The sequence below is a fragment of the Parambassis ranga genome, chromosome 17 (genome assembly GCF_900634625.1).
Source record: "Parambassis ranga chromosome 17, fParRan2.1, whole genome shotgun sequence".
In the NCBI taxonomy this organism is placed as follows: domain Eukaryota; kingdom Metazoa; phylum Chordata; class Actinopteri; family Ambassidae; genus Parambassis; species Parambassis ranga.
Genome location: NC_041037.1, coordinates 11,298,136 through 11,312,653, shown reverse-complemented (window position 1 = coordinate 11,312,653; position 14,518 = coordinate 11,298,136). Strand labels below are relative to the sequence as shown.

Sequence of the window (14,518 nt, the reverse complement as noted above, 5' to 3'; positions counted from 1 at the left end):
GAAGTGTAGCAAAAAAAGTCAAAGAAGAGTAAACAAAATGAAAATAGTACTTCAGAATTGATCTTAGGCACAGTAGATTGAAGTAAATACTGGATTATAAAATGTCTGGGATTATCTGAGATAAAGTGCAGGACTGATTGTTCAGTGTGTCTTTTAACCATCCGCTAACTGTATTGATTTATTCCATCCTTACTTCCTCTCTACGCTTCTGTTGAGAATGCTCAAGTTATCAATTCACAACAAGGAACAAAAGACCCATGCAAAACCATTTAATGCCCTCCATAGCTAACAAGCACTATCCTCTGATAGTGATCAAGTAGACACAACACATCATGTACAAACATACAAGAAACTGTTCCTTTAAGAAGACATTTATGTCACAGTGTGTCACTGAATGTTTCACATGTAGAAATACTTGTTGAAGCACCTTCAGATCTGTAGTCAGACATTTAAAGGCAGAGATGTAGGGTGTGGCATAATACTGTGATAAAGTCAGCCTTAATGCACCATAAAACCAAGTGTTTGGTACTTGTGCTTACAAAACACCATTTCTGTTCCACAAGAGAGCGTCCTCACATATCAATACAGTGTTTTTGTTGTTTTTTTTTAAAACAGAAATTGCCTGGTGTTTCCAGGCAGGTCTGAGTTATAGCACCATACAACAGCACATACACCTAGCAGGTAAGGAAACAATTAAAATATGCACCAAGAGTACAGCTAAAACATTAGTGTTAAATGAGCCATATCTTAGTCACTGAATCAACATTAATGTTTTCTTATCACTCACAATGTGCACACTCGGAGCAGCAGGAAGAGATTGTGCAAGTTAGACTGTAATTAATTTTTTCTGAAGAATTTCATGAGAACAATTTCTGGGATGAAACCAGAGAGAGCCTGGATTATTTTACTTCCGAAGCAGATAAAGTGCCTCAGGTCGAAGTGTGTTGATCTCATCTGCAGTCTGTGGTTTGTTTGTTCTTGTAGTCACCAGGGTTGTAACATCAGCACCCAGACAGGAGAGGCTCAGCAGATGGTCCGGTATGCGTCAATCAGCTGATTCATAGTTCCAGTAGATTGCATTTTTTGTGGCACAGTTGTTGCTCAGAGGTGGTTTGTAAACAGCTTTATACAAGAGGACAAGTGGGAGATTAACCAACCAAAGGCAGGCAGCATTTCATGAGGGTGCATGAGTCTAATCCAGTGTTAACTAGTCAAGGAAATACTCACAGTCAGTTTCCTCACACAAGAACACTCACAGTTCCCTATAAAGGCTGTGGTTGTTGTATGTTCTTGTATGTTCTTGTCTTCCACCAAGAAGGCACAGGATGTGTACATAGCTGCAGTGAAAACTGGTCTGGCACTGAAGATTGAGTATGACCGGACGTTGCTCAGTCCTGACTGGCTCGCCTTTTCTCCAGTTTCATTTTTAGTTCCTCATTGAGCGCTGTGAACAGACAGATAAAACACTTTGAAGCAGCTGCAACAAACAGAGCAGACGAAGCTGCCACATTGTCTACTCACTCTGTGCGAGAGGGGAAGGGGAGAGGATGAGCCGCCTCATGGGGTTAGTGGGCGAAGCTGGTACGGATGAAGTCAAGATGCGACGGTCCGGGGCGGGGGACCTGGACAGGGGACTAGTGCACCACCGATCTGCACCAGAATGAAGGCAGTGGTCATATTTATTGTTGCCTTGTGAGTGCATGAGATTTATGTGACTGAGACAAACCTTGTTTTGGAGGCAGTGCAGGAGCCTTCGGGAGGGGGCTGGAGGGGGCAGTGTGAAGGATCCTTTCTCCATTTTCATCATTGGCAGAAACATATGCTGATGACACAGATTTGATATGCTCAGCCTCAAGATGACTTAAATTAGTGGCAACTGATAGGTTTGTGGCCTAAGGTGGAAGGAGCTGGGGTAGACAGCTGTTGTTATACTGGCTTTGGTGATAGCTGATAGCTGGAATTTGATTTGTCCAACATCTTCCTCTATCAAAGAACTACCTCTGTGGTCACCTTTTTGACAGTGGTGAAGACATCCCTCTGTTCAAATCAACTTGACTCCTTCTTAGGCTAAAAACCCATCCATCATATGCATAAAAGAACATGAGTCTCCTCACTGATATTCTCCTCATAAGGCTCCTCCAGTAAGAAAGGCTGTAGAGTGCCTGCTGTCTTCTCTACCAGGGCGTCTATGACCTCATGTAGCGTAGCACAGGGGATCTGTGAAGAGGAAATGTCAGGGTTTTACATCATATCTTGCAGGTCCTTTTGCATCACTCTACAACTACTCATATTTGCCATTTACAAGCTTTACATTACTTTTTTTTAGATCATGTTTATGAGACAGATTTGTTTGCTGAGTTGTTTTACGCCCAATTACTTCAAAAATGAATACATATATATGGTGTAGACAAGCTGTCTGCTAAGACTCATCCAGGTCATGATCAAAGTATCTGGACACATAGCACACCTAAAGATGTTTTGGCCACTCCAACAAGTCATCAGCAGAACTGATAAAATTACGCTTGCCCAGGCTTTATACTTTTGAATACAAAAATTCTGTTTTTATGTGCTGGCAAACAATGCAGACAGCCTGTCAGAAAATGTTTGATCAAATGACAAGTTCTGGCCTGTGTTTTCTCTATCTGAAAGATTAGACTGTGTGGAAGGGTTGATCTGAGTTCCTACCTCTCATCATTACAGCAATCACTACAATGACTATAAAGATGCACTTACAGGGTTCTCCACATCAATGACATAACCACCTTGGTCCCTCTGAGTGACTCTGTAATGTCTGAACACTGATCTGTAGGAGAGACAGAAACATTGTAAGTGAATGTATGTAGCATGCATGATTTTTATACCTGTTGTCCACATATTCAGTGAGTATTTACCCATTGAGGTCCTGTCGGGTGGTGACAGCCAGTGAGCATCCGTCTCTGCCCGGACGAAGCAGCATGTTGCCACAATCTGGGTGTCTTTCTAAAAGGACTTCAGCTTCTGTTCGAGACACCGGGCGAAAACACCTGCAGGTCAAACGCACAACATTAAGGATCATGTGGTCATGCAGCTGTGGTGCATCTTCAGAGCTGAACTCACGGTGGGATCTCTCCTACTAAAGGAACGGAGAGAGGAGAGGGAGGCGCTCGTGATGGATTGCGACTTCTCCGCCTGGACCTTTCTTTGTCCACCACCTCTTTTAGCATTTGTAGCTGCCCCGGCAACAGCGTGAGACAGGACGGTACATTCAGCTGGGGAAAAAAAAAGAGTGTGTATAAGACAGGAAAACAAGCTAGTGCAGAGGGTGCAGGTGTACAAATGATTCATATTTACATCTATGACAGAGTAGAGGAAACCTTTCCACAGCTCCCGTGATTCTAGGTTTGGTGCCTGGAAAAGACAACAGCATTTTAACTCCTTGTAGACATGAGATCATCTTAATGTTTTTTTGTGTTTTAGTTGCATACTGTGAGTTTGGTCTCTCCATCTTTCATGCGGAGGATGAGTCTGGCTGCCTCTAGGTTTCTGTCCCGACTGCAGTCATCCTTCAGGGACACAAAACCAGTGAGGTCCAGCTTCTCCACATACTGTTACACAAACAAACAAACACCATCAGCACACAATAATGCATAAAAGGCACAAGAAAAAAGTACACAATGTGGAGCTTACATGAGTGTCCTTGGCATTATTGAAGAAATACAAAGAATTCCCACACAGACAGGTCCACAGCCGCCTGGATGCCTGTCACAAAAAAAGAGTAACAGAGCTGTTTGTCACATCTGTGTAATGGATATTTCCCCTTTCATCACACCCACATTTCCTGTCCCAAGAGAGGGATATAGTGAGGGGGCCTCAGCTGCTGTCAGTCTGTGGACAAGGATCACTGTAGTACCCTGCACCTGAGCCACGCTCACATTACATGTCTATGTGGCATTAATATGAGCCTAATGAGAGACGGGTGGGCCTGGGGCAAGAGGTGTCCATTCTTTATTTATCACATTCACAGAGCAGTAGTACCATTATTACTAGGTGCAACTTTTGTATTTGAGATCATGGAAATGCATGTGAGGGATCAGGCTGATATGAAACAGTACTGTTAGGAGTCATCACTGTATTCTCTGTGCTAGAAATGCTGTTTGTAACAATTAGTAGTGGGACAGTGGAGACAACCGCGTATCTATCCTTCGTGTGACGTAATTGAAATGACATGCAACGTTTTGACAGCAGTCGGGATTCCTCGATTCATAGTTAATACATTGTTGCGTGTTTTGTTATTACATAAAAAAAAACACGCCCCGAAAAACAGTCACCACCACCACCAGCTACGCCTCGCCCATTCTAACACAATAAGGAACTTGACAGCTGTCTGGGAATGGTGGATCCGCCGGTGCTCGCACGCACACACACACACATACACACACACTCCCACTGACCACCACTGCCGACAGCATGCACTGAAACAACATGGCATCTGCACTGGGTGAACCTACCTTTTCTTTCGGTCCTCGCTTCTCAAGGTAGCCTTCGTAATAACAGGGCGGGAGCTGCGCCCGGGGTCCCCCCGGTCCGGAGCGCTGCCTGACGGGTGCAGCCGCCATGAGTGTCGCTGGCTGGGCACCGAACGAGGACAAAGGGGGCGCTGAGTAATTCGGGGACTGACACGCCTTCCCCGATGAGATAGTGCCGTGGCAGTAATCCAACAGCTGGCTGATGTAGCCTGCTGTGTCGGGGGGTGGGTCAGGGAGACGGGTGGTGGTGTAGTTTAAAAAATTGGTGGCTGAGCTGGGATGATTATCCAACTATAATTGTTTTTTAGGGAAAAAAAATGTTAAAATTGCGCAAATACCTGTATTTTAAATAAGAAGGGTAGGGTAGGCTGCAAATTAAAAAAAAACATATGTCCTCTAAAAGATCTTAGTTTGAACAATTAAAAAATAAAAATCAACTGGGCTGTAAATGACTTAATATTTATTTGAATTGACAAACGAACAGTATCCATTCCTATAAAGTAACAAAAATACAATACACAAGATTACACCGAGTATAGAGGTAATCCGCATATCCTAAAGATAATCCAGGATAATCCCACTTTTATTCTCTCTGTAGTGTCACAGTTACAAAAATGAGGCATTGCCTAAGCAGTAATAAAGACACATGCAAATAAGTTTTTTTACACATAGAATTCCATCAGGACTGTGCATAATGAAATTAAGCTTTAAGGCTGCTAATACTTCATTCATCAACATCCCAATTTGACACATAGAATTTAGTGTTATGTCAGCTGCAGATTTCAGACAACTATTTTAGCTGTGATGGCAGCAACCCAAAAAAATTGATCTTGGCCCCTTTGTTCCACATTATTCATCGTCAATATTATACAAGCTACATAATAGCTCAATCTGAACTCCTGACCCTCCTTCTCTCTCAAACTGAGGGCTTTTGATTTAGTGTAATGAGGCGTGTAAACACACACCTGAACCACAGTTACTGCCCAGCACAGCCAAAGCCCCTACTCCATACATTACCTGAATAACAGAGCAGACATGCAAGCATAACATTAAGAGGTACACACTATGATAGTAATGAGGAGGCTGAGCTCCAGAGGCTTAGGATGGGGCAAATAATGAGAAAGGGGGTAGGGGTACAGGGGCAGGTGGTGAATAAAGACTAGTGGGGGAGGGCATAATCCACTGCTGTGTGCCCTTCCCTGCTGAAAAGACCTGTCTGTTCCACTCCTGGTTTAAATAAAGATGGGAGAGATGAGTGGCAAAGGGGGCGGTCTAACAAGGGGATCATGACAAGAGGAGAAAGTTGGCATTTTAGTGAACAGCACAAACCCTGACAGTTCATAGTTTGCTTGTAATAGGCTTAATTGGAACTGAAACCAGCCATTGTTTGCAGACCTGACCCAATATTTGTAAATTCAATACACAATCACAAGGAGATAGAATTTTTCATCAGGTTTGGTCTGAAAGCTGAGGCAGGTACAAAAAACCACCAAAATACACATCAGAATAATTTCCATGCTTCAAATTACAGGTTAGAGTACTAAAGCCAAGCGAATCGCGGCACTGAGGAAGAAAACAAATCAGACAAACAATTCAATAAAAGCCCACAAAACATTGTGAGTGACACTGCCAGCAGTATCAATAGAGCCTGAGAAAACAGAAGAACTAAAGGCTTTGGTGTAAGGCAGCACAATATTTGGGGTGGGAGGAGATCATTGCATATGAGAATGTTAAATATTTAATTTTATTTGGCGCAGCAGGCTGTATGTAATGCATATTCTAACAAACAGCCTCTTGTAATTTGGTAATTTGAGAAACCTTTGGCATCAGTGCTTAGAAACACAAGGAAGAGCAACACCTAATGTAATAATGTATTTATGGATCCCTATAGCCCTTAAGAATTTACTATAATTGTTAAAATATTCAATGTCTACAAAAAACTGCAAACAGCTGAAAACAACAATCTGCTCCAGCTATTTAGATTTACATTTAAAAACAACGAGAGAAGAGGAACATATCAAGGTTTAAACATAAGACAAGCACCCAACATGGATTTGGTAGGAGACAGGAGAAAAGAGAAAACCTCAACCCCACTCAGAAGAACACGTAAAAGTGATCCTTAGTACCACTAGATGGCAGTGGAGGATAGTCACACATGTATACAAAAAGCAGCCAGTCCTCCATGTTGAGTCTTCTAAGTCCACAACAACAGTACTATAAAGCCTGAATGTTTTTTTATATAAAAAAAAAAATAAGTGTACAAGACTAGGCTCAGAGGAACGCATGCAGGTACATGCATGTGTGTGGTACCACTTTAAAAGATAGATGGAGCAAATATAGCAGATCGTTAATATAAAATAGAAAAAGAAAAATGTAAAATAAAGTAGGACTTTTTAGTGTCTGTGGATACTGCTGCACATGTCTATACAGATAGTGTTCTTTCTGTCTTTCTCTTTGTGGTAGTGATAGAGGTGGACAGTGTACAAAGTGCGCTGTTGCATAGAGAATGATAATAAAGACTCAGGATCTGGTAAATGCACTTTAACATTATGCCATAATTTCTCAGATTGAACATCACTCTGTCCTGTTTTTAAATCAATACAGAAGTGTGTCCCCTTAAATATAAAAAAATGGTCACTGTGTTGAGATGTTTCCCCTTTATTTACAAGAAAGAAATAAGTAGCTCTTGGTTAGAGCGCTGATAACCATTCATCACCCCCTTTCCATCACCTCCTTCCTGCTCACCCCCTCTTGCCTTGCTGTTTTCAGTGTGGCAGAGGCACCACCACTTCTATGTAGTTGTTGGGGAAGTATCCCGTTCTTCCATGAAGGCTTCCTTCGTACCAGTTTTCATCGATTTGACTGACCAAGGTTATGATGTCACCCTCGTGGAAACCCAGCTCTCCCTCGTTCTCTGGCTCAAAGTCATACAGGGCTTTACAGCAAGGCACACCTGAAAGCCAAAAAAGATGTATAGAAACAGAGACACGCAAGAAGGAAAACAGAACAAACAGTTAATATTATGAAAAGAACTGTTACAATTCCCAACGTGGTTAGTATATTTTCCTTTTAAAGGTTCTCTGCAATAGAACAAACGGGTAACATGTTAAAAATAAACATCAAGTTAGTCACAAATGTGTTAATGGGGTATGTTCTGAAGCTCAAGATGATTTTATTCCAACCACAATGGTTATGATTTTGTTTTTTTGCCCTAATTGTATAAATGATCTCAAATTACCCTGTAACATAATTCTGTAAAATAAATGTGACATGTCACGAATTTCTTGAGGGTCAGAAGGTGATTAGTGAACAGGCTGTCAGATACATAAAATTTGGCCAAACCATGACACTGTAGTTAAAAACACTTGTGTTACAGATGTATTGTTAATTACTCATTATTTTATATATCTACAGCCTCTTTCAAATGGAGCACATTTACACTGTAAAACCCCAAAATTCCCATCCATCATGTTAAATACATGACAATCACAAACATGTACCACACCTCTGACACACAGATGTGCCACAGACTGAGGAATGACGTGTGTCCACAGGCAGCTGTGTTTGCTCTTGCTGTAAAGTCTACAAAGTTGAGCATTGACATGATTCATGCCAAGACGCCATCAATGACATATCTAGTTTGCCCTGCTCATTGAGGTGACTTCATGATCAAAAACTTATTAAAATCCAGAAAGGGAATCATATACAACTTCAAAAGTCAATCAAAGACCAATCTTGTGATCCTCTCCCATCTGATTTCTTGCCAAGGTTATCTCATGAAACCATTTCTAAAGGTAATGCCAATGCCAGGGTGTGATTTATTCCCTTTATTATGACTTCTTTTCAAAGTAAAATAAGGACATGTGATGTTCACAGTGAAGGAACACAGAAGTGCTAAAAGACAAGTTTTATAACCCAGTAAAAATAATCCTTCTGAAAATGAGATCACTGGTGCCTGTGGACACAGGAAGTATTGATGTTTCTAGCTCTGTGGAAGTGCCACACCATGTTCATCTTTCCCACTTACGCGGCCTGTTCTTGACGGATGTTCTTTGAAAAGATGGACCTTGATACTGTGCGGGGGCTGGTTTTAATGTTGCAGATGGAAAGACACATCAGTCATAAGAATGAAAACACACACATCCCTTCTTGGGACTAGGCCTGTCACACATTCACACACAGAGCTCTTCTAAATATACAAAAGTAAGTTTACCAGGAGAGAAAGCTGGAGGGCTTGTTGCAGCTGATGAGTATCCTCCGTTCGACTGTTCGGCTTCTCCAAAGTCAAAGGCTGGTCTGGGTTTGGGTGTGTATTCTCGCCTTGGACGGGTTTGAGCATCATTCACCCTGCACACAACCACAAATAAACAATTGTTTTTTTGAATTCACACATGCAGGATGCAGACAGGAAACACATATTACACATTACTACCTTGTGGAAAAAAACAAATATATGTAAATTATCTGGACAAATATAGGTATGTGAATGTATAGTTCTGCGATTATGCAAGTGATTATTGCTCAACCTAAGCCAGACATTCTTTACTTGTAATCAGATGGAGAAAAGAAAAGATGGTATGGCTGAATCATCCCTTGTCACAGGCCAAAGGACACAGCCCCAACAGATCAGATCTTCCAAAAATAGTCATGGTACTGACCTTTCTCTCAGTTTGTCAGAAAGCTCCTCCAGGACTTGTGTGGCCTGTCGGTGATACTGCAGCATAGACTCCACAAAAGAAGACAGTTGACTCACCTGCTCCACCTACATGTGCATGAACAAGAGAACTGTTTCAGAATGAGGCAAAAACACAGCTATTTCTCTTTAGTAAATTCTTGCTGTTGTGCAATTAACTGTTTGCATTCTCCTACTTGTTTATCATTATGTCAGAAATATCATTTTCTTCTTTCAAAAGGCTGGAAATACTTCATTATAACATGAAAACATAAACACCAAACCAAACGGGTTTGACAAGCTCACTGAAGTGCAAGTCACTGGGGAAAAAAACAAGGCACAATGGCTGTCACGCTGTGTGTGTGTCTTAGTGACTTAGAGGAATTTCTAAAGCATGTGGTCAGAGAAACAGGACAAAACACATTATTGAATAACATAATATGTAGTTTAGTAAACCGTGTCTAAAGGTTTTTTGAGCACCACTAAAATCTTCAGTCGTAATGATGAGTTCAATTCAAATATAATAAGCAGAATAATAAGCAACAGTCTCACTGATGCTTCTGTAGAAGCATACAAACAAATTGGCCATAAAAATTACATTACTCACCTGAACATTTTAGGTGCTTTCAGTTGGAAGGTAAAGTGATTTTTGGCTTTGCAAATTACAAAAACAGTTCCAATGGATGTATTTATGTAACACACAGCGAACAAACGACTCACGTCTGTTTCCAGCAGGTTGTGCATGGAGCTCTCAGCCATCTCTTTGGACTCATGGAACTTCTCCAGGGCCAGCCTGATCTCTTCATCTTGGATTTTTCCTTGACGTTTCTTTTTATAGTCATAGTCCAGACGGCGGCCCTCCAGTTTCTTCAGGTGGTGCTGTGGGTGGGTGAATGAGTTATGATGCTTGTATTAAGGAAGGTTCTTTGCTGCAATTCATACATTCAACATATGCATGTTACATAGGCTTATTTTATTCTAATGTGCCTGATGAAGCATGCAGATCTCATTAGTTAATATCGATCGAGAAGAACTGCTTTGACTCTACCTGAATGTCCTTGATATCCTTTTCAGCGACTGCCTGCAGTGGGTCAATAAAGTTCTGCTTCACATCAATATCCAGAGAGTCCTTGACCTCAGCCATCCTCTTCATCGATTCTCCTATGTCTACCAAAGCCCCACCTGCACAGCACACACAATGTTTCAGAATTAGGGGGACGGTGGGTCATTGTCAATCATTTTAATGACAGTAAGTGAATCTCTACAAAGTGAAATTTATCGATTGAAAAAACAAGTGGATTTGTGTGTGGGTCCCTTCTGAACACACACAGTCAGTCCACCTCCCACTCATTACTTTATCTTTTCATAGTTTCCATAGTATCTCTTCCACCTCACAGATTGTACTAAACGGCTGACTAAGCTGCTCTTACCAAAGTTGGTGTCTTCCCCCATGTCTCGTCCATATTTAGTCATACATTCTCCCAGGAGTCCTTCTGGCTGGGGGTAGCCTGGACTCTTCACCTGTCCACGGATTTTGGACACTGTGTTGAGCATGGACAGCTTAGCTCTTGTTGCAGGGTTTGGCTGGAGGTACTCAGATGTTTTATTGATGACTTCAATTACTGCTTTGCTGGTAATATCTGCTTTCTGGAGGCACAGTGGAAATACATAATAAGGGGGTGCTTATGCAGCAGTGTACTCCTGTAAGACTGTTAATATGAAACACTGTTATGCAGCACAAAATATTGCTGCTGAACACATTAACAAGAAGAAGAATGCAATAAAATGCACAAAGTACCCTTTCAAGGTCCTTAAAGTCTTCATCCAGTTTGGTACCCTCTGCACCTCCAACCTTCTCACTCACCAACTGTGAACAAGGAGAAAACAGAGCCACGAAGCTATCATCACTACAAATATCACAGTTCCAAACCTAAAGAGGCATTTAAAGGTCTTGCTGTTGTATTTTTACAAACAGATATTTATGCCCCACCACCTCACACAATTCCAAAACATCCTTTCCCCATCTTTTCCATCAGGGAAGTAACCACAGCAACCCTGCAAACTTTCCCCTGCACCGAGAACCTTGATTCCATGAGGAATTCTACTAAAAGGTTTTCCCTTTTCCATCAGGTCAGCACCCACATTGCACTTTCCTACACTGCAACCACATCTTTGGATAACTTTACTAAACACAGATGCTAGGTTGTTTCTCAGCTCGGACCAAACAGAGACTCATTGTGTATGCGTGCTTTCCCATTTGGTTCAACTCAGTGCAGCTGTCAGCACCGTGCTGCACAAAAACTGTGTAACCAGTTGGATAAATCAATCTCCTCGATTTATGTAATGCACAGGCCTGGCAATATGGAACAGTCAGTCGTTCTGGACTCAATTCAACAATTTGTTCATGGGACCCTGTGCGTCCTGTAAAGAAAATTTTATAATAAATGAATCTCTAAGTAAAAAAATGTGAAGCTGTGCTATGTTAGGTAAAAAAAACATGCAACATCTTTATCTCATTTAAACATTACTAGTGCTGCTGGAAAAAAAGCAAGTAACCACATTTATTTCATAACTGGTCAAACTTTCAACAACAGGAAGTTATACCCCCAGGATGCCTGACATGAACAAGATTCCAAAGCACCTCTATGTTGTGGAGATATGGGTCACTAAAGGCAGCTTGAATCCATCCTGCTACAGCTACACTGCCATAAAAGAAACCTTATTAAGCTTAAGCAATTATTTTGTCATTGTTGAACTTTCTTACACTATATGTAGTTCACAAAACATCTAAACAACACTGTGGGACATCAGTGGTCTGTGGCAATGTCTGTCCTGTAGTAGCACATTCCTCTGTGCAACTGTGCACTGCTGTTTTTGAGGAGTACATTCATGGAGATGTTAATGAATCTACCATTCCAGCCACACTACTTTTAAGCTTGTAGCCATCATTCTAGATTTTCTTTCTCTGATCTGTAAGTTGGACACCCTCTTCTATGAGGACTAGCCACAGTGTTAAAGGATCAAATGATGAATAGCTAAACTCTTAACTCTGTGATCCTTTCCAGAGTCATGCAAATCCTCTTTTTATTTTTTTTACAAGTCAAAAGAGGGCAGATATTTTCATTGATAATTCAGGTTTTCTATCTCATTCCAGGAACCTAGGGGATTCACATAGTTTGTAATTCAGATGGACACAAAACATTACTGTGTAATACAATATATATATTTTTGGAATGTTTTACTCAGAGCTAAACAAGTACAATTCATGGACTTTTCACATGTATAATGTGAACAATGAAAGTTTTGTTATGACTCCATTTGACTCTTTTTTTTAAACACAACATATTTGAGTGCAAAGTCTTGAAGTGTGTCCTGATGAATTACTGATGAGCTGGAAGCTGGTTTGAGCAGAATTTTCACATAACTTGAATTCCATTATCCATAATGAAGTACAGTGTACACACCCACAGAGCAGAGCATGAACAGTGCCAAGAAAACCTAAGCAAGCCATGACATGTTCATGTGGCGGTGGGAATCTTTTGTTTTGTGGCTCTAAGAACCACCAGTATCATTGTTTTCCAGTTTCCCCAATTAGAGAGGTGTGCTGCTAAAGACGCATGTGACATGCATGCTATATCACCCTATGACATCAAAAACCGAAGTTACATTGCAAAATGAGAAGTTCAGCAAGAAGAACCACCAAAACAAGTCACTGAATTTACAGTCCAATAATAACTTGTTTGCTAGTATGGTCAGAAATAAATGACAAACATCAGATCAGGTAATACTCAGGTGTGGAAACAGTCTTTACATTCAAACAACTTACATAACAGCATGCCATTACTGCGGTGCTGTTTTTAAAAACACTGCAACTGACCACAAACAGGGTGACTCAACGACACAGCTGATAAAACCCAACAACTAAACAGAAACCAAACAGAAGGATACTGAACCACTGCAATCAGTATCAATGTATCAGTGACACGCCTGGTGTCTGTCTGAAACTTTAAGGACATTAAGTGTTGTACCAAGTTACGTGGTCGTACACAACTTGACTGCAAACTGTAGACAACTGATTTATTTGACCCTGTCGGGATAAAAACCTTTAAATGCCAAACACAGTCCATATAAAGCAAAGAAACCGCTGTAGACGGCTAACAGCCAAGATTAATACAGCACTGCTAACTTTGACGTTAGCATTAGCTAATGTTAAGGGTTAACTCTGACGCTCCCCACGAGAGAAAAAAAAATGGAAAGTTGTTGAACAATTTATAAATAAATAAAGCATATGTTTAATCGGTTTGTTTTAAGTGCTACATATAACGTTTCAACATTGGCTAACTCGTTAACTTGGAGCTAGCGCAATAAAAGTAAATCGAATGCTAGCTAGCAAGCTAAGCGACTGGCTAATCTAAAAAAAACAACAAATAGTCGCGCATTTACCTGGCTGGCTTTGTAAAATTGCTTCTTAAATCCTGCCACGGACATCTTGCTCCGTCAGTGTTGCCACCTGAACCTGGACGGAGGGGGGAAATGTGTAAGTTAATACACAAACAGCAGACGAGACGAGCAACACGTCTCCAAACTTTGCACCGTGGATATGAAACTTGCTAGGCAACCACAATTTCCTGGCTTCGGCTTCGTGTGGGAGGCTCCATCCTGCTGGATAAAGTGGGTCAAAACACACACATACACTGACAAGCACACACACACACAGAGGCATATGTAGACATACACTTTCTCTGCAAACTTAATCAATGAAGATGTTGATTTATCATTATTAACTTTATTAATATCCGAAGGGAAAAACGATTGTTAACATTATAGTAGTAGTGTAAGTCTGTTTTTTCTGTGAAATCGTGTCGAAAAAATGTCATTTTTTGTGATTAAGCCATTTTTATATGTGTAATATGATGTTTTTAATGCTGCAGAAGTTCAAATAACACACTAACAATTCAAAAGAAAAAGAAACCATTTATTACATTCTTAAAACCACATAATGTATCCAAATGGACAACAATATATATCAAGCTGTGTGACCCAGTTACTCTTGGACTAGTAATATACCTCTTGTACATTTTGTCATACAGGGAAAGAGAAGGGAGACAAACAAACTATTTTTGTTTGTATGTTTCCTAATCTTTCTTCAATTTTAAAAAAAATAGATCACTGACTTTACAAGACAAAGGTGGAGACATGTAAAGAAAAATTTGTGGATAAAAGACTGACAAATAAATGTAAATCACAGCAAAAGAAACAATTAACCCCCATAATGAAATTCATTGTTAACTCTAACAGATTTGTTTGTTTTTTTTAAATCCTATGCATCTTAGATTTAATG

At 40.7% G+C, this 14,518-nt stretch overlaps 2 protein-coding genes across 4 annotated transcripts; both read right to left on the bottom strand.

The window, feature by feature from the left end:
• Positions 1 to 375: 375 nt before the first annotated feature.
• On the bottom strand, positions 376 to 4,603 carry stap2a (signal transducing adaptor family member 2a). Of its 2 annotated transcripts, XR_003672027.1 has the most exons (12): positions 4,488 to 4,603; positions 3,667 to 3,738; positions 3,465 to 3,584; positions 3,331 to 3,387; positions 3,097 to 3,248; positions 2,892 to 3,023; positions 2,734 to 2,803; positions 2,115 to 2,217; positions 1,727 to 1,822; positions 1,522 to 1,650; positions 1,228 to 1,444; positions 376 to 1,122 (listed from the first exon to the last, which is right to left on the bottom strand). XR_003672027.1 is itself a non-coding variant. In XM_028427872.1 (11 exons), exons 1-11 carry the CDS (start codon positions 4,593 to 4,595, stop codon positions 1,389 to 1,391), a joined length of 1,095 nt encoding a protein of 364 aa, XP_028283673.1. In that variant the 5' UTR covers positions 4,596 to 4,603; the 3' UTR covers positions 376 to 1,388. The 2 variants fall into 2 exon arrangements, 1 of the variants encoding a protein (XP_028283673.1); XM_028427872.1 differs by having other exon boundaries at positions 376 to 1,444.
• A 345-nt stretch (positions 4,604 to 4,948) lies between these two features.
• Positions 4,949 to 13,803, bottom strand: LOC114449877 (endophilin-A2-like). 2 transcript variants are annotated; one of them, XM_028427720.1, is made up of 9 exons: positions 13,621 to 13,803; positions 10,976 to 11,044; positions 10,608 to 10,824; positions 10,226 to 10,359; positions 9,898 to 10,056; positions 9,164 to 9,267; positions 8,719 to 8,852; positions 8,533 to 8,589; positions 4,949 to 7,458 (listed from the first exon to the last, which is right to left on the bottom strand). In XM_028427720.1, the coding sequence occupies exons 1-9, from the start codon at positions 13,663 to 13,665 to the stop codon at positions 7,271 to 7,273; spliced, it is 1,107 nt and encodes a 368-aa protein (XP_028283521.1). In that variant the 5' UTR covers positions 13,666 to 13,803; the 3' UTR covers positions 4,949 to 7,270. The 2 variants fall into 2 exon arrangements, with proteins under 2 accessions (XP_028283521.1, XP_028283522.1); XM_028427721.1 differs by lacking the exon at positions 8,533 to 8,589.
• Between the last annotated feature and the right edge of the window lie 715 nt (positions 13,804 to 14,518).